Source organism: Seriola aureovittata, chromosome 17 (assembly GCF_021018895.1).
Source record: "Seriola aureovittata isolate HTS-2021-v1 ecotype China chromosome 17, ASM2101889v1, whole genome shotgun sequence".
Taxonomy (NCBI): domain Eukaryota; kingdom Metazoa; phylum Chordata; class Actinopteri; order Carangiformes; family Carangidae; genus Seriola; species Seriola aureovittata.
The window spans coordinates 23,259,498-23,280,736 of NC_079380.1; the positions used below are offsets into that span (position 1 = coordinate 23,259,498).

The 21,239-nt window shown below is 45.3% G+C and overlaps 1 protein-coding gene across 1 annotated transcript; it reads right to left on the reverse strand.

Annotated features, from left to right (window-relative positions):
* Nucleotides 1-207: 207 nt before the first annotated feature.
* rnf216 (ring finger protein 216) lies at nt 208-21,124 on the reverse strand. Its single transcript, XM_056402115.1, has 17 exons — nt 21,002-21,124; nt 20,017-20,150; nt 18,203-18,333; nt 16,681-18,027; nt 16,445-16,521; nt 15,118-15,226; nt 14,260-14,421; nt 14,014-14,125; nt 13,570-13,703; nt 12,599-12,649; nt 11,212-11,349; nt 10,139-10,287; nt 9,669-9,747; nt 4,527-4,624; nt 2,494-2,716; nt 1,622-1,691; nt 208-1,210 (listed from the first exon to the last, which is right to left on the reverse strand). Exons 2-17 carry the CDS (start codon nt 20,081-20,083, stop codon nt 816-818), a joined length of 3,342 nt encoding a protein of 1,113 aa, XP_056258090.1. The 5' UTR covers nt 20,084-20,150; nt 21,002-21,124; the 3' UTR covers nt 208-815.
* Between the last annotated feature and the right edge of the window lie 115 nt (nt 21,125-21,239).

Below are 21,239 nucleotides of genomic sequence, written 5' to 3' on the forward strand. Positions count from 1 at the left end.
CACCGTCTCTGTCATGTGATTGGTGCGTAGCCCGGGGGCTCAGTTATCATGAGTCAGCCCCTTTTTCTTGCATGAGACGAGGGAGAGAGGGAGGGAGGGAGGAGGGGAGGGAGGGAGGGAGGGGGCGGAGACAGACTCAGCGGGCTGAGAGAAAGACGGGCAGCGACATGAAACCTTCGTCTAGTCGTATGAAGCAGAACCTGCAGCTCATGTGAACAGAAAGCTTTATTAGAAAGCTGTGTGGTCTCACACGTTACACAAAAGGTACGGAAGGGAATGCTAACCTCCTTTTTTTTTTTTATTTTATTATGTATCTCAAAAATATCTGTATAAACTGGAAATAAATGTCTAAAGATTTTCAAACATTTATCATCACAACCCCGATATTTAAGCAGAAAAACATGAAAAAAAAAAAAAGGAACACGTGGGGAACTATGTCATTATGGAAGTCCCAAGTTCAATGGGAGAAGGCAAAGTGTCCCAGTGTGTGTGTGTGTGTGTGTGTGTGTGTGTGTGTGTGTGTGTGTGTTGTTCTACAGATGCACTTTTAGATCATTTCAGTGTGTTTTAATATCTGAGCAGAAGGTCTGAAATCTGCCTGACAACAGAACGGAGAGAACGAATAGAAAAAGATGATGCACACGGAAAATCATAAAAAAAAAACAAAAAAACAAAAAACAAAAAGAAGTAACATTAGATCTAAAAAAAAAAAAAAAAAAAAAAAAAAAAAAAAACCGCCACTGAAATGAGAAGTTTAACTGTAGTAAGAGAACGTGTGTGTCCGATGACCTCACTGCACCAGGTCACAGTGTGTGTTAGAAGCGTCTGTAGTAGCGGTGCGGCGGTCCGTAGTGCATGGGCAGGTCCATCACGTCCATGTTGTGGTGGTGAGGGTTGACGGGAGGGTTGTGGTGGTGATGGTGGTGGTTGTTGTTGTTGTTATTGTTCAGTGGGGGCAGGTGCTGCAGGGGGGGCACGTAGGGCGCAGGGGGCAGCCGGGGCACGATCACCTGGTGGTACATCCTGCCCTGGGGCGGAGCCGGAGGGTAACGGGCGCGCGGGGGGACGAACAGGGGAGCTTGTACCGCCTGGGGGTGAGGTGGGGCCGCGGGGTTGGGGTTGGGTGGGTTTTCAGGGGGCGGACCCACACGCGGCCGCTTCACGTCGGTAATGGGCTCCGGAGGAGGACCGACCCTCTTCCCTGAATTATCTGAAAGAAGAAGAAGAAAAAAGGGAAGTTACTGATGAACCAGTCGCCTGTCCCCACCCCCGCTTTTATAGGAAAACCCGTGCACGCCCTCACCTGCCTCGCACACTGTACACAAACACATTCAGACAACACAAACACAGGAAACACCCTGCGACTGCTGCTGTAAACAGCCACGCTGTCTGACTAAATAAATACGGGTTAAAAAGACGAAGAGGAAGCGGCAGAGAGGAAGAACGATGCTGCTGCACTGCAACATTTCTCTGCCAGGGAACATCATTCACCACATTTGTACATCACAAAAAAATAACAGCCCGTAAATGAGGTGATGAATGGGACACAAACACTGATCGATAATTAATAGCTTCAACCGTCCAGTGAAAAACTTTGGTCACAGTTTATCGAAGCTCTCACCTGCACATTTCTTGTTCAGCTCCGCCTCTCCTTCCTTCTGGATCTCCTGGATGATTCGCTCGTCGTCTTGCTGCAGAAACACAAACACAAACGAAGGCGTGTGAAGGTCTTTCCAAGGACATGAAGGCAGCAGATGAATCATTAAGGTGACAGATTTAAGGGAAAGTCTCACAGGAACAACAGGACTACCTTTACTAATAATTCTATTAACACTCCTACTGTGGGACGTTTAGCCTCCGGTCATTTCTGAGGTCACAGTTTGTAACGTTTTTCCTCTTATTTTGTTTCCTGGAGACGCTGAACAGTTCCCACCTGCATCAGATACTTCCTTCTGTAGCGCAGTTATAAATCAAACCTGAGCCGCCACAGCGCTCGCTTCACCGCAGGCTGGACAACAGTCGCCACACAGGTGAGCGTTGTCCAGCTGATGGCGTGCTCGTCTGGAGCGTGTTTATCCGACTTAAAAGAAATTAACTTTTGGGTTGGAGCTCGTGAGCCTGATGTTGCTTCCTCTCTCGCACCGAGTGAAAACTTTTAATTTAAATAACGCTGAGGAGGAGGCCGACCCCGTCCTCCACTCGTCCCAGCATTTATCCATTTCTTGGCAGCGCTTTGAGGAGTAGCTCTTGGCCGGCTCCGGCGCCTCTGCAGAGCGGCTGGAGCAGCTCCAGCTCATTAACTTCTCAGGGACTAATTGTTGCTTCTGGTTGCCAGTGATGCTGCGGCCAGGTCGCCGTAGAGTCAGATGCTCAGGGTCAAAGTGCGGGGAGAGTCCGTGAACATCTTTGCGAGTGTGAATAACTGAATGAGTGAACAACCAAAAAAGAAAAGCACACAGGGGAAAAAAAAGAAAAACATGTTGGAGACGTTACCGTGGGGTCGGTCCAGAGGGAGCACTTGCGGCAGTGGCGGCAGGGCGCGCCGGGAGAGCGGGCGTGCTGGCAGAAGTGGTTGTAGCCGGTGATGGGCTCTCGGCAGAGGTAGCACATGAAGCTGCCGCAGCGGCACGACATCCGGTTGCAGCCCTCCGACTTGACCAGGCCCGTCCCGCACTTCACACACTTCCTCACCCGGGCCGCCGTCATACGCTCCTCACTGCGGCACACGCACGGCGGACAGACGGAGGTCAATACATTTGGAGAAAAAAAGGGAAAAAGCAAAGAAGAGGATGATGAAGAAAGATGAGCGGTGGAGGAACATGAAGAATTCAACATGGGGGGGGGGGGGGGGGGGGGGGACTCACAGAGACGGATCTGTGATCACAGTCAGATGACCCCCCCCCCCTGCGTATCTCAAGGACAGACTTTTCCTTGTGTGTTTTAAACCTTGATGTCAAATGAGTCATTTTGTCTGCGGCTCAGTTTCACGTTTAGTATTTTCCTGGAGAGATTAACGAGAGGCCCCCCCCCCCCCGAGGTTTCGTTTCAGGGTCAAACAAACAGTTTTCAAGTGAAATGTTTTCACATCTTGTTGACTGTTGCTTAATCACAGTCAACAAGAGCAGCCCTCTGAGACACATCCATCCCCCTGAGCACTGCACTGTATGTAAGCAGACTGGCCACTTTTCCACATCTTATCATCATTTTATCACTTCCTCCGCTGACACTCACAAACCTCTGACCTCATATCGCTAACACGGCTAAATTAAAGAAAGATTAAAAACTCCCGTACATCTCAGGTATTTACAGAACTCAGATGAACTGAAGGACAGAAATCAGACATCAAAAGCTTTGATGCGATGAAGATCTTAGTCCTACAAGCAGCTGCTGAAAGGAGAGTTCATGAAGATAAAGCACAACAGACTGAGTGACGCTGCAGCTGAGGACATTACAACCCCGACAGGACGAGGACACATGAGCGACCCTCGTCTCCAACAGAGAGAAAGTTACAGCAGTTCATTTAATCTATCTATCTGATATATTTGATGCATCACTGTCTCTGTTTATCACCCTGGACTTAATGGATGCTACTTAACGTTTCGACCTTCATCAGATTCAACTAGGATCAAATTATTGTCCATGAAAAGACATTTGAACTTCATTTGAAGGAGTGTTGTTTCAGATACAATCAGATTTATCAGAAATAAAGATAATTATACTTTATACTTTTATAACTGTGCTGTGAGTTGACAGAGTCCCTGTTCTCCAGTGAGACCCAACCTCAACATGTGGAGCGGACTGATGTGGCCACTGTGATTCTTTTAGTTTTGTGCTGTTAACATCAGGTCTGTCCCGCTCGGACCCTGATCCGTCTACCAGGCCACTTCCCGTCTCTCTCAGCACCAGGAAGTAAGAGGATCTGTGAGCGGCTCAAAACAGGAAGTGCTGCCGGTGGGCCTGCTGGGCCACAGGAAGCAGCCGGCCTCTCCACTTCCTGGAGGGTTGTCCGGGACACTGAGCTGTTTACCCAGCATCCTCTCTGAGCGAGGAGTCTGGGGCTGGACAGAAACACCCTCAGAGTCCAAATGTTCATGGGAACATAACACTCAGGACAACTCGCGGCGCTGTTTGAGTTTATTCTTCATCATGTGAAAACTGTCCTGCTCTGAGAGGTGACTGGTGCAACCGTCATCATGGAACTATTTCTAGTGTGTCTTTGATAAGAACAATAAACTGTTTGACGTGACAGACAGTGAACTGCATCCAAAAAAACAAGGCTTTAAAATAAGACAATCGATAAAGTGACAACTGAAAAATGACTGGTAAAAGACAGATGGGGCTCACTCCGTCTAACAGGCCTGTCATGTGTTTCCAAAGGAGGGAAAGAAAATGTCTTAACAGCACAAGTTGAGTTCTTCCTTCTTAATATTTATCATATGTTCTGTTTTAGACGTATGAGAGATTACTCGCCCTGAAACAGTGAAGACATGACAGCACAGAGGTGGAGTCTGGGGTGAGATACTTACAAGAGCACCCTCATGCGGATCTCATCCCTCTCGAGAACCTGCTCACACGTCTTCCCCACATGCTGCTTCCACTGGACATGGCACTTTCTACAGCTCTCCTTCAGAGAAAAGAGGAGGAGGAGAGGAAGAAGAAGAAGAAGAGACGAATATAGCGAGAGATCAGAGAGAGAGATGAGATAGAAGAAAAGAACGAAAGCAAAAGATGATATGACATTTATTTTATATCATCAAATATCAAGAGATTGTGTCACACACACCCCCCCCCCCTCCTCTAACATGATCCCAGTTAGTGCTGAATAACAGCAGCGCCTGCTCTATATGCTGCTGGTGCTGCCACTGCAGGGACTCGGACTCGCACAGACACATCTAGGTGTGGCTCTCGCTGCAAAATGTGAGCGTGTGTCTGCAGAGCGAGAGCGCGGCTTACTCGCCGCTGACTGCTCGGTTGCCTAGGAACAGCAACTCCATCCTCTCCATCCTCCTTCGTCGTGTCGGGCCCCGAGACGTTCAACTCAGGGACGTGCGGGCCAGACAGCGCCACACACACACACACACACTCTCTCTCTCTTTAACACACACACTCTCTCTCTCTCTCACACACACACACACACACACACACACACACACACACACACACGTCGGCTCAGGGTTACCTCCTTTGCTAACCCTTAGCTAAGTGGTGTCACCATAAATATTTCAACCGTTCATGTAATATTGAAGAACGTGGCATATGACAGCTGATGCAGCACAGAATGATCCATATCTCCACGGCAACCTACAGTCTGACCCCCCCCCCCCGGCCTCAGACAGAAACCCACCCTTTATATCCAGTGACCTCCTTAAAATCACTGTGTGTGAGAGTTTTATCTTTTAGGCTTGTTGCTCAGTGTTTTCACTGAGACAGCTGTGGGTGTGCAAGGTCAGCCAGAGGGTGGGGAGCTGGGTTGGAGAAGCCAGAGTTTTCACTGGCATTCGTTGCGGTTTTGAGATCGTAACACTGCGAGGACTCTGGAAAAGGCACGCAAGGACTTTTAGAGACAAACGCTGGAGCTGGTTCAGTGGCTCCGAGCGAGGAGGGGAAGAAGAACCCGTTTCCTGAGGCACATCAAACGTGAAACAGCTTAAACGGCGTTATGGTTTTTTGTTTTTTTTTAATGGTGTTTCATACAATCTTATAAAACAGAGAAAAGCATGAAGCATAATCAAAGAGAGTTGGGAGTGTGTGAGACTAATGAGAAAACTCTCACTGGTGTATGATTTCAGTTAAATAAAAGGGGGGGGGGGGGGGGGGGTGTAGAAGATTCAAGTGTCAGGAAAAGCCAGATCACACAAAGACAGAGGAGGCAGGGAGTGAGAAGGGGAGGAGGGCGGGAGGCAGAGCGGTGACAGATCACCCCCTAGTGGTAACCTAGAGACCAGGAAGCGGGACAGCATGAGAACGAGAGTCTGAGTGAGTGAGTGTGTGTGTGTGTGTGTGTGTGAGTGTGACCTGTTTGACAAACTGTTGAGAAGCAGGAACACACCTGAGCTCTTATAGCGCGGCTAAAAATACAGCCGCTGATGTCACAGTCAAACCCTGTGTGAGGCGTGTCTTCCCCGCCCCCGCAGGTGTCTCACTGACAAAGGTCACACAGACACAGACACACACACACACACACACACACACACACACAATCACCACTTTATGTGCAAATGACAGCAGCAATGTGAGCAACCTTGAACCTGGAGAAAAAGTGCACGTTTAGCGACTTCACTCTCTCCTTTCACTGCTCCTCCCATCCTGTTCGCCTTGTTCCAACTTGTCCTCCATCTCTATTCACCGCACACCTTCCTCTTGAGCCCCACCTTCCTCTTCCTCCTCATCCTCCTCTCCCCCACCCAGAATCTCCTTCCTTCATTCATACCTCACCTCTCCTCCTCTGGATCTTTCTCTTCTTCTATCTCTTCTCCTGTGCTGCAGGCTGCAGCAGCCCTTATATGGCAGTGCAGGCTGCCTGCAGAGCTTCTGATTGGGGGGGGGGACGACTTGCATCGAGTATGTGTGTGTTTTTTTGTGGGGAGATAGCTTTAACTGCAATCTAATCGTGAGTTCAGATCACAGGGCAGGAAGGAAGAGGAGAGATGTGCACCACCATGACACTGATAGAAGAGGCTTCTATGGGAGAACTGATGAGATACAGAGAAGATGTGACGACACTTAGAGACACACAAACACTCTGCTGCAGTTTCACTGGTTTGCACAGTGACGGCCTTGCAGTGGCCTACATATTACATTCCTCCGATTTCATGAAGTAATCATAACCAGGGCAGGAACAAGCCTGTCCAAATGTCCTCATAGCCACATGTGGAATACATTAGCATCTGCTTGTGTGTGTGTGTGTGTGTGTGTGTGTGTGTGTGTGTGCATGAGTGTGTGCGCAGGTCAGACAGAGCCAGGGGAGAGGAGCAGGAGAAAGGAAGAGAGAGGGAGGAGAATCTGGGTCACACTTGATCTGAACCACCTTTGAAACGGAGGAGGAAGTGTGACCGACCAGTAAGAAACCAGTGCGAGGGGAGTGGGAAGCGCGGCCGACCAATGAGGCCGCGATGTGGAAGGAGACGGGTGGGCTCACGGAAGTGTGTCAGTTACATAATGAAGCCCCTCCCTGCTCGTAGACTGAGAGGGGACGAGGGGCCGGCTGCACAACAACTGTCTTCAGCCACGCTGGTGCTGATGGGAACCAGGAGTCCCAAAAACAAATAGAGTAAAAAAAACAAAACAAACAAAAACAACACACACATTAAAACCTCGTCCGTCTCATAATGATCTAGCTGTTTGTGACGGGGGGGACGACACCAGAGCAGCCACAGTCTCACGTCTTGATTCTCTCACACATGAAAAGAGCAAACTGTTACTGTTCACGACTCCCGCTCCCTGTCTAACTCAGAGGAGACTCCATTTTAAACAGCGACACACTGGCCTCTAGCAGCTGACCTACATCTGCAGCTGCTGGTCGCCGCGCTGCAGACGGCTAATATTCACAAAAAGGAAAAGATATCTGGAGCGTGTCTAACTTTTTTTTTTTTTTTTCCCAGATCTTTGGGTGTGTATGAGGATGTAATGGAGTGCAGATGTGAGATCACGCTGCAGGTCGCCCCACGGTGAACCTCTGGCTCCACCTACAGGCCGATGGACAGAACTGCAGCAGAAAAGATGGACGGAGCTTTTTTTGCTTTTTATATAACGTCAGACTCAGAGGTTTTTGTCTGCTCGTATCCAGGGCGCTGCGCTTTCCAAACACTGACTGAAATGACAATGTGCAGCCTAAATACAGATGTTACTGAGACAACAGATGTTAACAGAGAACCCGCTACAAGTTAGAGGAACTAATGGAGGCCGAGCACAGTCAGAATCAGCACAGCAGAAACACAGGCTCTTTCTAAATGTACCAACCAGCTTAAAATACACTGAACAAGAGCTGCAGGCTGAACAGGCTGAGGTTGTGGTTGTCCATTAAAACCAGTTTCATCATGGAGCTGGGGCTTCATCACACCAGTTGGTATAGTATAGAAATCCACGTCAAACTTAGGACAAGTCGTCTTGATTCATCTAATACTCTCGCTTTGTTTTGAACTGGTTAGGAAGCCGACAACAAAACGTACCTCTGTTTTCTAATGTTAATAAACTAAACTGATAAAGCAGGAGTTTCTGAGGCGTCTGTGTCTGACCAGAAAGTACAAGGCAAACCCTGCAAACCCTGCAAACCCTGCAAACCCCACCCCTCTAGTTCCTGAACTATCATTAAGTACTTTATTTTTACAACTGGAGCCCTCACACAGAAACTGAAACACAGGTTTTAGTGGAAATGTGATGTAATACTACAACTACAGACACACATCACTGCATGTTTGTCTAATGTGCCGACTATTTAAAACAGAGCTCTCCTTGATTCTGTTCGCAGCATTTTGAGCGACTACAGGTCTCTGTCAGTGAGCAGCGACTTGCTGAGGATGATCTGTGGTTGGTATAAATGTTGTCAAGTGTGCAAGTGCACGCGACTCCTGTTGATTATTATGAACTGATCAGTTGTTTAAATCGACAAAATGTCAGAAAATAACGAAGAAAGTCGATCATTTACCAGAACCCATGACTACATCTAAAAATATTCACTTTACAATCTTATAAAACAGAGAAAAGCTTAAAAATCATCACATTTTTGCTTAATAAATGACTGTGTTTACTGGATGAGCTGCAGTGATGAACCTGTCTGTCTACCTCAGTCCACAGCTGCAGGAGAGCTTCACCTCGCCGCCGTGAGGGGAGTGGACAGAGTGTTTATACACACTCATTTATTATAAACTCATCTGTCTCCCTTGTTCCGGGAATGTAGAGATAGTGGGAGTGCATGCCTTTGTGTGTGTGTGTGTGTGTGTGTGTGTGTGTGTGTGTGTGTGTTGAGTCATACAGAGATTGTGGTGTGGCAGGACTGAGTGTGAGACACAAGAACAGAAACAAAAAAAAAAAAGAAGAAAGAGACAAAGACACATCAGGAGAAGGAAGGGAGAGATGTGTTTGTGTGGTTTGTGTGTGAGAAAAAGACTGTAGGAGTGTGTTTATGTGTGTTTATGTTTGTGTGTGTGTGTGTGAGCGGTTCTGAAAAATGAGATTTTCAACTGGAATCCATGTGATCGCACTGGCAGACACAAAGCAACGCCTCCCCCTGCATTCCTCAGACAGAGGGAGGTGGCCCAGAGATAAACAGCGCAGGAGACAGGGGTGGCGACCTCGCCAGATGGAACCGTTTCATCATCAAAAACTGTTCATCAATCTTTCCTCTCTGGCTTATTCTGATCTCCGTCTCTCGTCCGGGCGGCACTGAGGTGATTGATGCTGAAGTGGACGCTGCACGCGGAGCTTTTTACGTTCTACTGTCGCGACGGACTGAATAATTCATGATGTCCCCCTCAATAAATCACAACCCGATCTCTGTAACTTAAGTCTGACAATCAGCCACATGTGATTACGTCAGAGCCTCAGAGTCAAGCTGCATTTGACTGTGAACATGTTCCTTTAAAGTGACGACCTGCAGAGGGAAGAGAGCAGCAGCTTCCCAGAACCAACAAGCTGTTTAATAAACTACAGACAAAGAGAGTTGGACTGACCTTGCGGCACCGCGGGTTGGGACAGCTAAACAGAGACATGTCTTTGTCCAACAAGGCCGGGAAGTTGCAAAACGGACACCTGCAATGGTCCGGAGAGGAAGGAGGGTTAGGGAGTGAAGGTGAGAGGAAATGAATGATGCAGCTGCACATGAGACACAGAAAAAAACACACAGACAGAAAGATCCCACTGTGAGAAAAAACAAAGAGCCTTTATATCTGGTCCCTGATGGAGCGGACGACCCCCGTCACACCGTGAATTAACCTGCATCCATTTTGTAAGTTCAGATTGTACTGCTGCTGCTCCAAGAGGTTCGAGTCAGACTAAGAGTTTGCAAAGGATCATTTCCATCATCGACTTATCTGCTGAATAATATTGAGAAACTCAAACTTTTAAAACGGAGCTAAATCACATGTAGCAGTTCTGACAGAAAACGAAGGTGCGAACACCGACGCACTCGTCCATCACTTACCGCACGAGCTCATCGGCACAGGTGGCAGCGACCGCCTCCTCCGCCTGCCGCTCGTAATATTTACACAGTATGTTTTCTGGTAGGACCTTCTCCAGCTCACACACCGGGTAGGAGCACGGGCAGCCCCCCTCCATGCAGCTCAGCTCCGACTGCAACAGGAACACACACACACACACACACACACACACACACACACACACACACACACACACACATTAACACACACACAAATAACCAGAAATGCTTCTAATGTAATGTAATCTCGTCTAACGCTGCCTTGAAATACAGCAGGAGCAGAGAGAGAGGATTTATTACGTGACTGTTTTATTGGATTACATTAAATTAAACCGGCGTTTATAAAACTGACAACTGTGTATTTTACATGGCTACGTGCAGGATCTGTCATGCATTTAAAGTCTTGTTTTTATTGCATGTTTTATTACAAATTTTGTGTACTTTATACTACCGCTGGCCTGGTTTCATGACGCAGTGTTACACACTGATGAATGTGATTCCTCTCGTTTCACTGCAGTATGAAAATCATCCTGCAGAGACGTGCAGTCGGGCCTGTACTGACAGGTCCACTGACTCTACGTCCACTGCAAGTTTCAAGGCAGTAAATCACATTCATTAATGTAATAGGAAAAATAACAACTTTGGAAAATGATATTAATATAAAGTGTTTATAAAAGCAGGAAATCAGGTTTAACATACGATTTGATGATATGACTCAATATTTGAATTTTTAACAACAAAATAAGTATTTATCACATCGTTGTTTTAAATCTATTATTATATTACGTCATCATCCTGTTTTTTATCAATTAAATTAATTATTTTAGACTCATTTTTACTGAACATCATTGTCACTTTTCTCCCCCACAATGTTGTAAAACCTTTAAACTTCTTTTAAAAGTTTTTTTTAATCATTCATTTTTTATTGTTGAATGTTTAGTGTTTTATTTCTAACTGTGTGTGTGTGTGTGTGTGTGTGTGTGTGTGTGTGTGTGTGTGAGAGTGTGTGTGTGTGTGTGAGTGTGTGTGTGTGTGTGTGTGTGTGTGTGTGTGTGTACCTTCCCGGAGCCAAACACTGCCTCCTGAGCGTATTTGACCAGGCACTCTTTACAGAACAGGTGACCGTCCGAACACTGCGTCATCTTCTCAAACGCAAACTCCCCGTAGCAGCAGCCGCACTCGATCAGCTGACCGTCCTGGAGAGAGAACGATCAACAGTCATGTTTTAATGTCGCTCTCTCGTGTTCACACCTTTCTGCAGTGTTCAGGCGAGCGCCTCGTGGTACTAAAGTGAGTGAAATTAACAATTACATTCAGCCCTTCGACTTACTACTCAGCATAACTACAGGAGCTATTTATTATAGGTTTTATTTAGTGGAGCCCTCATAAGTTATCTTATATACACAGTAAATTCAACCAGGTAACTGACTAGAAAACACAACACACCAACAGCCTCTATGTTTTTAGCATTTGGTAATACACTGTAAATTTTCTTTCATCAAGAACAAGGTCGTGTTTTGAGTTGAACGTATCATGTCACTTTACACCACGAGTGAGTTCAACTGAGAAGCCATTTATAGAAAACAGTTTGACCGAACGAGGAAACTAGGATGCAAGTTTTCTCAGCATGAACATGAACCTACAGTCTGAACCACCGTGGAGGTCGTATCAGTTTGGACGAGGTGTGTGTGTGTGTGTGTGTGTTGTGTGTGTGTGTGTGTGTGTGAGTGTGTGTGTGTGTGTGTGAGTGTGTGTGTGTGTGTACCTTCCCGGAGCCAAACACTGCCTCCTGAGCGTATTTGACCAGGCACTCTTTACAGAACAGGTGACCGTCCGAACACTGCGTCATCTTCTCAAACGCAAACTCCCCGTAGCAGCATCCGCACTCGATCAGCTGACCGTCCTGGAGAGAGAACGATCAACAGTCATGTTTTAATGTCGCTCTCTCGTGTTCACACCTTTCTGCAGTGTTCAGGCGAGCGCCTCGTGGTACTAAAGTGAGTGAAATTAACAATTACATTCAGCCCTTCGACTTACTACTCAGCATAACTACAGGAGCTATTTATTATAGGTTTTATTTAGTGGAGCCCTCATAAGTTATCTTATATACACAGTAAATTCAACCAGGTAACTGACTAGAAAACACAACACACCAACACCCTTTATGTTTTTAGCATTTGGTAATACACTGTAAATTTTCTTTCATCAAGAACAAGGTCGTGTTTTGAGTTGAACGTATCATGTCACTTTACACCACGAGTGAGTTCAACTGAGAAGCCATTTATAGAAAACAGTTTGACCGAATGAGGAAATTAGGATGCAAGTTCTCAGCATGAACATGAACCTACAGTCTGAACCACCGTGGAGGTCGTATCAGTTTGGACGAGGTGTGTGTGTGTGTGTGTGTGTGTGTGTGTGTGTGTGTGTGTGTGGAGCGCTTCCTACCTTCTTATATTCATCCTCATTGACCTGCAGAGCCAGGAGGAAGTCCTCATGCTGCAGGGAGGGAGAGAGAGAGAGAGAGAGAGAGACTGTCAAATACACAGAGTGTTTTATCAATCATCTCCTCTGACAGGAAGAAAGCCTCACTGCGACATCTACATTGAAGAGGCAAACTAATCCATTCCTTTCATTCGATCAGCTGCTACTGCTCACAGGACACTCAGACGGACCCATATTAAAAACACAGTGAAAAGAAAGAGCTGATGATACGACAGCAGGTGAGGAACATTATCAGGTGAATTAGCATACAGGAGGAAGGTCTGATCTTGCAGTGATCATGAGATTTACATTGAAGAAACTAAAGAGATGATCACAGACCTGGCAGAGCAGCGTTTATACAATCTTTAATTTAGCTTTTTAAAGCAGATTTTTTTTTTGTGGATTATATTTTACAGCTGAAACGAATGAGAAAACAGTTAAAGTGAATCTAACATTAACGGCTGTTCCCTCCAGTCGCTCTCCTCAGTTTATAAACTGGCTCTGAATGTTGTGAGGGATGAGCTCCCCTCTTTGAGCTAATGCTCTCTGAGAGGATTTTCTTTTCAGCTCATTTTGTGTATTTTAATATTAAGTTTATCTTTTACATTAATGCTATACGGAGGTTTTATTAACATGCTGTGTCGAATGTTTCCCACACCATGAAACTACCAGGGCAAGTTTGTATTGGCAATAAAATGAACTCAAGCCTCAAGTATACAAACAGTCTATGAATTATGATGGTGGAAAGAAAAACACTGTAATGCTGGTGGATCAACTCACAACAACAAAATCAAAGAAATAGATTATGAAGCTGCAGAATGTCTGTCGCTGTGTAACTGTGAGTGACAGAGAAATGTCATGAATAACTAGTGTGTGTGTGTGTGTGTGTGTGTGTGTCTGTGTGTCTGTGTGTGTGTGTGTGTGTGTGTGTGTACCTCTGCCCATTCCTTGGCTTTCTGCTGATAGAACGACAGCTCCTTCTGCACAGAAGCTTCCAGGTTGCTGTACGTCCTGCAGTAGCGACGGTCATTCTCCAAGAAATACATCCTCTTGTCCAGCTTCGTTGAACCTGGTGACAGAGCGAGTGAGAGCCGCATCACATTCAATCCTACGTTCATAATTTGAACTGCAGCAACAGCTTGGTCAAAGACCCGGGGCAAATTAAACGCAGGTTTAAAGTAAACTAAAACAACACTGTACAAAATGGCTTCCCCTGATGCACCAGTGCTGCAGCTCTGACGTGTTTAAAATGTTTTCTAACCTGATTTGAAGTATTAAATGCATTAGCATGTATTTGTACGATGTAATGCACCTGCAGGTGGGCGATGTGTGTGCAGCAGTGTGCACGGAGTGAGAGAAAAGCGAGAACGTTTGCTCACCATGCTCAAAATGGAAATCAACGTAGCAGCGCTCAGAGGAGGCTCTGCTCCGTCGTCTCTTTCCTGAGGGGTCGCCTGAATCTTGCCACTTCTTCAGAGCTTCACATAAGGCCTGGGAGAGCAGGGGGGGGGGGGGGGAGAAAGACAGTGAGGGGTTGTCGAAGAATCAGCTGGAAAAGAGAGCAAGAAGGCAGAGAAAGGGGAGAATTGTAGCTGCATTTCATCGCAGTACGAGACCACAGGTACCTTGCGTGTGATTGCATAGTGTCCCTTCAGAGCATTGAGGGCCCATTTGATGTCCTGACAGCTGAGCATCCTGAAATCTGCCATGAGCAAGTCGGCAGCCTGCATCACAGCCTCTGGTCCCACCGTGCCCAGCTTGGTGTAGTCGAACAGGTCCTCGGTCACCTGAAAAGACACATCACAGAGGCATAAACACAGACACCCAGACCTGCAGGTATCTGATTCAGAAACACACACAGAGCTGTCATCAGAAGGACGTTGTCCCACTCTGATTTTGACATGAGGCTTTTTCCTGACTGTGGAGTGGGCGGGGGAGCAGCTGAATAATCAGGCTGTAAGGACGGTCTGTTTCTGCACTCTCTGCTGTTTTGTATAAACAAGTCGGAGAGCCTGAGGTGGGATTTTTGTTTCTTACTGTTCGCTTTCATACAGTGTGTGTGTGTGTGTGTGTGTGTAACTTTACACTCACTGTCTCCTTTCTGTTCCACCTACATGACATAGTCTTCCTCTCCGTATGTTTATCATCTGTTTACAGTTCAAGCCCGTTCCTCAACAAACTGCACCGCTGTTCAACGCAAGTACAGAGTCATAATCTGGTGACTGATACCAAGAAAAGCTCCATTAGAAAATATCTGTCTGCGAAGCTCGTTTGACATAATAACATAATGAGGACCAGGCTCTCCTTCATTATTTTCAATAATGTAACTGCTGATTGTGCAGGCGAGGATGTCAAACCTTACACTGAACCACAGTTTAGCATCTAAACTAAACACTTCCGTTTCCCAGAAGAACTGCATTTTGTTGTTATCAGTAGCACTTTGACAGGTTTCGTGCTCCTGTGGGTCTGATGAAGGAACGCACCTCTGTCTGGGTGTCTCCAGACTCCAGCAGGATGCTGGTGGGAGCTGCTGCAGCTGCTGCAGCCTCTCTCCTTGGATACTCTGGGTTCTCCAACAGCAGGTTACAGATACTGGAAACACAGAGGGGAGATGCAGGTAAACGGGCTTGCATAGACACACACACACACACACACACACACACACAAAATATTTAAGTGCTGGGAATCCCCTGGAATTTTTACAAAAGGTTTCACTTCAAAAAATATTTGCAGGTATATCCACCCACAGTCTTTCATTATCTGTCAACCTACACAAACGAAGTCAAGAATACTCTTCTCTACAGCATCTGTTTCAATGAAATGCACAGCTGGTTCATTTCTCTGCTATTGGTGACAAAAAATGATTCAGCCTCTAAACACCAGGAACTTCTGACAGACAAGAGACGTCTAAGCTGCAATAGATAAATAATTTAAGTTTGACAATTAATTACCTGAATAAATTAAGGTACAAAACAACAACTCCAAAACCACATAAAAAAAAAAACAAAGGATGCAGCTGCAAATCTGGAAAACCCGTCATATGCTAAACCGTCGCCTGAAGTTCAAACTGCAAACAACTCAACAACTCCATCTGACGCTAAACAAATGATTTCTTTCAACTAGGACCAGAACTAATGATTATCTTCATTTATTAATTAGTCTGCCAGTGAAGTTCTCAAATGATTTATTCATCTTTTTGTCTATAAACTGACAGATATTTCATAAAAGCTGAATAATTAAATGTTGGTTGATAAAAAAAATGTGACATATTTAAAAGACTTGTTTTGTTTGACCTAAGGTCCAAAACTCAAAAAGATTCTGTTTACTATCAGGGGAGTCGGAAAAATAGAACATTTCCACATTTTAGCAGGTGAAATCACTGCATTTTAATAACAATAATAATAATAATGATAATAATAATAATAAACTTTATTTGTTTGGCACCTTTCATAGAAGAAATGAAGCATAATGTGCTGAATTTTAAGTATCGTTTGCTTAAAAAGGTAGAAAATTATTTGTGAATTATAAGAATCTTACCAACAATAAAGTAACAGTCAGGTCAAATCTAATAACTTGCAAAATCCTATTTTCATTTAAGGTCATTCAAAAACAAAAACAATGAGTACCAATGAGAGCAGTTAAGAGATATACAGGACATAAAGTCAATCAAGTAACAGAAGCAGTTCTATTTCCCCAAACTAGACAGGTGTTGGATAATTCACCAGGTATTCACTGAATATCCGGAGCAGCTGAATTACTTATCCTAGCCCTAAATGAGTCACTGGAGAAAAAGGGGAAGGTGTTTCTTACACATTCAAGTCTTTCACATTATTCTTTTGGATCAGTTCTGCTACATAGGTTTCCTGGACATCTGGGAATAGATCCAGCTGTGGAGAACACACACAGAGTTCAAGGGACAGAGACAGAAGAGGGTGAGAGACACAATTACTCCACAATTAAAGATATTTAACTTGATATCAACCGACTTGTGTGAGTCTCTGTTGAAGTGTACAGTCCAGTACATGCTTCCTGTATGTGGTACTTACAACAACAGTGATGAGGGGTCTGATGTGGGGATGCTGCTCTGCTCTCTCTCGCGGTGCAGACGGTCCGGGCCTCGCATCCTCTATTCGTGGAATGTCCTCAGGTGCCGGAGGGACCGCAACCAGACCAGGGGCTGGATTGACCCGTTCTGGGTTTGGGGCCATAATGAGACGAACCTCTCCTCCATTTGGAGGGACAGGGGCTGCGGGCGCTGGGGGAACAGCAGGGTTAGAGTTCACATTGGGCACCCTGATGTTGAGGCCGCGGGCTGGTGGACCCACACTGGCACCAGCTTGCGGTGGAGGATTGGGAACAGCGTCCCCAGGCGCCTGGCTCCCCAGGATGATCCGGTGACCTGCCTCTGGGGGTCCTAGTCTCTCTGGGGCTGCAGCTATTAGCACTGCAGGGGGGATCACCGGTATCACCTGAGGGGCTTGTGCTGCCTGGACTGGAGGCTGGGCCGGGGCCTGGGCCAGGGGTTGTGGCTCAATCTGAATGAGGTTGCCTTGCATTCGATTGAGCGGCACAGGCTGCAGCAGGTTCTGCGTCCTGAGCTGCAGCTGGGGCTGGGTGATTAGCGCAGAGGCGTGGATGCTGGGCTGTTGTGGAAGAACAACTAGCTTCACCTCGTTCACCTGGACGAGGTGGGGCTGTACGGTTGCAGTCTGTGTTGATGTACCGGGCTGAGGCTGTGTCCGTGTGTGAGACTGTGACTGTGCAGATGAAGTACTAGCCTGAGGATTGTCTTGTGAATGAGTACTTGTACTCGCCTGCTCTTGAGTCTTTGTAGAAGAACTGGATGCAGTAACTGAAGCTGCACAAGAATTATGTGTGGCACTGGCAGAGGTACTCGCCTGGGCCTCCACCGGTGTTTGTGCTGAAGAGCCAGCTTGTGGCTGCGCAAGTCCAGATGTGCTGGGCTGAGGCTGAATACATACTCGTATAGGTGCTCTGGATGAGATGGTGTTAGCCTTGGCATTAGTGGAGGTAGACGGGGTTTGGACAGAGGAAACTGCATGGAGCTCCACGTTTGTATGTGCTGATGTGCCGTCCTGTTGCTGTGGTATTGTGTTAACTTTTGGCTGAGACAGTGTGTATGAAGAAGAGCCAGGTTGTGGCTGTGTGTGTCCAAAAGTGCTAGACTGCACTGGTGTCTGTGTTCGTATGGCTGGCCTTATTGTGGACGAGTTAGCGTTGGCATCTCTGGAGGTAGAGGGGGCAGAACTGGGGTCGCCTGTGGGAAACCCAGACGTTGCACTACTGTGACTTACAACTTGGATTAGGTTGTGCGAGGCCCCACTCCATTTTGCTGCTGGCCGAATCACGTGTCTGCGTGCAGGAGTCAGGGGCTGCAGGAGAACACAGGAGGCAATGAATGGAAACAAAGATGCTACTTCTGTTGTAACGTCTGCAGCTCATGTTATTGAAATCAATTTCTGTACAGTATAACAGTATAAAAAAACAAGTTAAAAAACACACGTTTACACTTTTCTGGTGATTTAAATAACAGTGTTTATCAGTCACCTCCAGAATGCTGATGTCGTCATCATCTGCATCATCTGGGACTAAAACAGGACTGCCAGGTACCAGAGTCACCGGCTCCTCGTCCGAGTCATCAGAGATGGTGATGAGCTCCCTCTGACGGGCACGGGACCCTACACAGGCACATGACGCAGTTCACATCAGCAGTTTCAGAACAGTGCATGTGAATGGAGAAGTGAGAAGAGTATTATTATAAATATATGTCATCTGTGGATATTCATGTCGTCGAGGGACGAAGTGTGCGAAAGAGAAAAAAAAAATTAAGAAGAAAACCATGGTGGAGGTATTCGTGTTTATCTTTGTTATTATTGTATTTATTGTTTGTGGGTCACAATGAGGTGTTTTAAACCAGCATGTGGAGCCAAAAGCAAATTTCCACATTTGTGGACAATAAAGATTATTATTATCGAAGATTATTACATTATTATTATTATTATTATTATTATTATTATTATTATTATTATTATTATAGAAGATTAATCCCAGTGAGGAAACCCGTCCTCTACATTTGACCCATCCCGGAGATTTAGAAACAACAGACAGTTCCAGGGACTGGCTCCAGAGCTGAGGCCAGTGTCTTGGTGAAGGGGCAGAAACAAAGGGCAATTGTGTTATAAAAATCTCAGGCCTTACTGTGTGTATGTATGCGATAAGTCAAAAACAAGACCACAGAGCAGTGGGGTGGTACAGAAACTACACATTTTGCAATTTGAATCAACTGTGTTTTGGATTTTGGACCTACTCCAAATAAACATTGCAAATATAATGTATTGTTGCATTTCTGGTTGCATCAATAAAGCAATCCAAAAGTGCTAAAATCATTATTTGTCATGCACAAGCTACAACATGTTCAGTTTACAACAAATGGTTCTATCAGTCACAGATATTTCTCAATTCTTTTTTCCAGTACATTCATCAAAAATGTCTGTTTATTTTCAGTTGTCAGACTGTCACTTTGGTCCTCTCAACAAACCACTGTGTGTGATGTCAATGAATTTTGTGATATAAGGTAATTGTGAGTGACGGGCATTTTACTTATCCACATGATTAAAGGTGATATTTCATATGTCAATGCCAGTGCCAATGTCTCTTGAGATAAATTCTTAAAGCTTAAATGGTGATTGTGACATTTTACATACAATTTGAAATAAGAGATGTTGCAATGTAAAGTTGACTAGGTTTCCATGGACAACAATACACTACAACACATTGAAGCTAACCTGAGGTTTATAGAAAATGCTGAGAGGTTTATTAAAAATGTTTTAGAGTTGAGTTTCACTTCTCATTGACTAGAAACTATGGAGCTTTTTTTAAGCATAACTAGACAAATATGTCATTTAGGATAACATCACATTATTGTAACATATTTATCTCTATGTCTGTGATGTAAAACAAAAGCACGACATTGACGATAATATTTCTGTTATATTTCTTTGCATCCCTAACGTTGCATGTCAAACAGCAACAGTGTTTGACATTAGAAACTACAACCTTGAAACTGTCAGAACTGATATATACACACACCAAGAGCCAGGGTTAGGGAGTTTTTGAACATTTCTGGGGCAAATGTGACAAGAAAAGCGAGTCAGCCTCATCTAAAAACTACAGTGGCATGTGCATCATGGTGAAAGATGTCGTGCCGCTAAATAAAACTACTAGTGCCTATTCTAGTGCCAGTCACAACCTCAAGACTACCTACAGTACATCGCTGTTGATATTTAAACTGAAGGATGGACAGTGATTACAGACTGAGCTGGATACATCCATGTAAGAGAGGATATGAAGGTGTGCCTCACCTTGGCTGCGGTGGACGTTGAAACTTGCCAGGTGAATTACATCGTCGTCACTGCCTCCATCTGCCATTGTGAAACTACACTTGCCAGCTCCCTATACCTGCCCACACACTCAGTCACTGCTCAATCAGTACCATCTACTCCACACACACACACACACACACACACACACACACACACACACACACACACACACTATATCAAAATCCTGGTAATCCCCTGGAATTCAAACAAATGTTTCACTAAAACCTTGTATAAAGTCATAGCATTTATCAAGCTCTGGAGGGTTAGACTCCACCCTACTACCATTATTAATATGATCTCACACACATAGCACAGCGACTCCTCAGTGTTTAACTGCCATGTCAGCAAAGGAGAACTTAACAAAAAGGAAGCATTGAGCTAAAGCAGAAATGTAAAGCTTGTGGAGGAGGGTGAGGGAAAGGGATTTGTGTCACTTTAACAATAACATTAGCTAGCTAGCTGAAAGTTGATTTGATGTGTTGGCCAACCTAACCCCACAGGATATTTTGGAACACTCTCTTTATTAGCTTTACTAGCTAACACAACCATAGTCCCCCTAAATCAAATCAAACTAGGCATCAGAGTAAACCTTTACATCTTATGAAACAGTAACGTTAGACGCTAACGTTTCCGAGAAGCTGGCACTGTTGAAATTGTGAATGTGAATTTGTGTTCATCATCGTCTTGACATTAGCCTAAACACTGTAACATTAGCTGGAAGTTTAAGATGCTGTGGTGAAAAATAAAACATGTCAGAGCAACAATCGATCATTTCCGCGCACACACAGAACAAACCACTGCTCCCAGCTAAGCTAATGTTAATTAGCTTGGCTGGCTAGCTAGCCTGTGGGGTAACTAGTTAGCTCACTTCTGTCACGATTTCTGTCCATAACACTGCTTCAAACCAAACATACACAGTCTAAGACCCATGTATTAAAAATACACAAGCAGAAATGTACAATACCGCAGCTTCTTGTTGATTAACCAGTCCAAAACGCCTTCTTGGTGGACTGACAATCCGTGTATATCGAAACAAACTGCCAAAACAAGAACAGTAGCGACGTCACGCGTACAGTGCCTGTCGCTGCGTAAGCCTGTGGCCTTCTGGGAACTGTAGTCTGAAGGGAGAAGGTGTCTTCGGAATTGTAGTTAGGGCTCCTCTAAGTTGTTCCATAAATAAATACATACATAAATTAAAAAAT

What these genes read in the sequence shown, in the direction of transcription:
- rnf216 (XM_056402115.1), bottom strand. Translation starts at nt 20,083, where the DNA reads ATGGCAGATGGAGGCAGTGACGACGATGTAATTCACCTGGCAAGTTTC. An exon ending in TGTGCCGATGAGCTCGTGCG is followed by an intron (nt 9,748 to 10,138) that starts GTAAGTGATGGA and finishes GGACCATTGCAG; the next exon opens with GTGTCCGTTTTGCAACTTCC. An exon ending in GCTGAACAAGAAATGTGCAG is followed by an intron (nt 1,211 to 1,621) that starts GTGAGAGCTTCG and finishes TTCTTCTTTCAG; the next exon opens with ATAATTCAGGGAAGAGGGTC.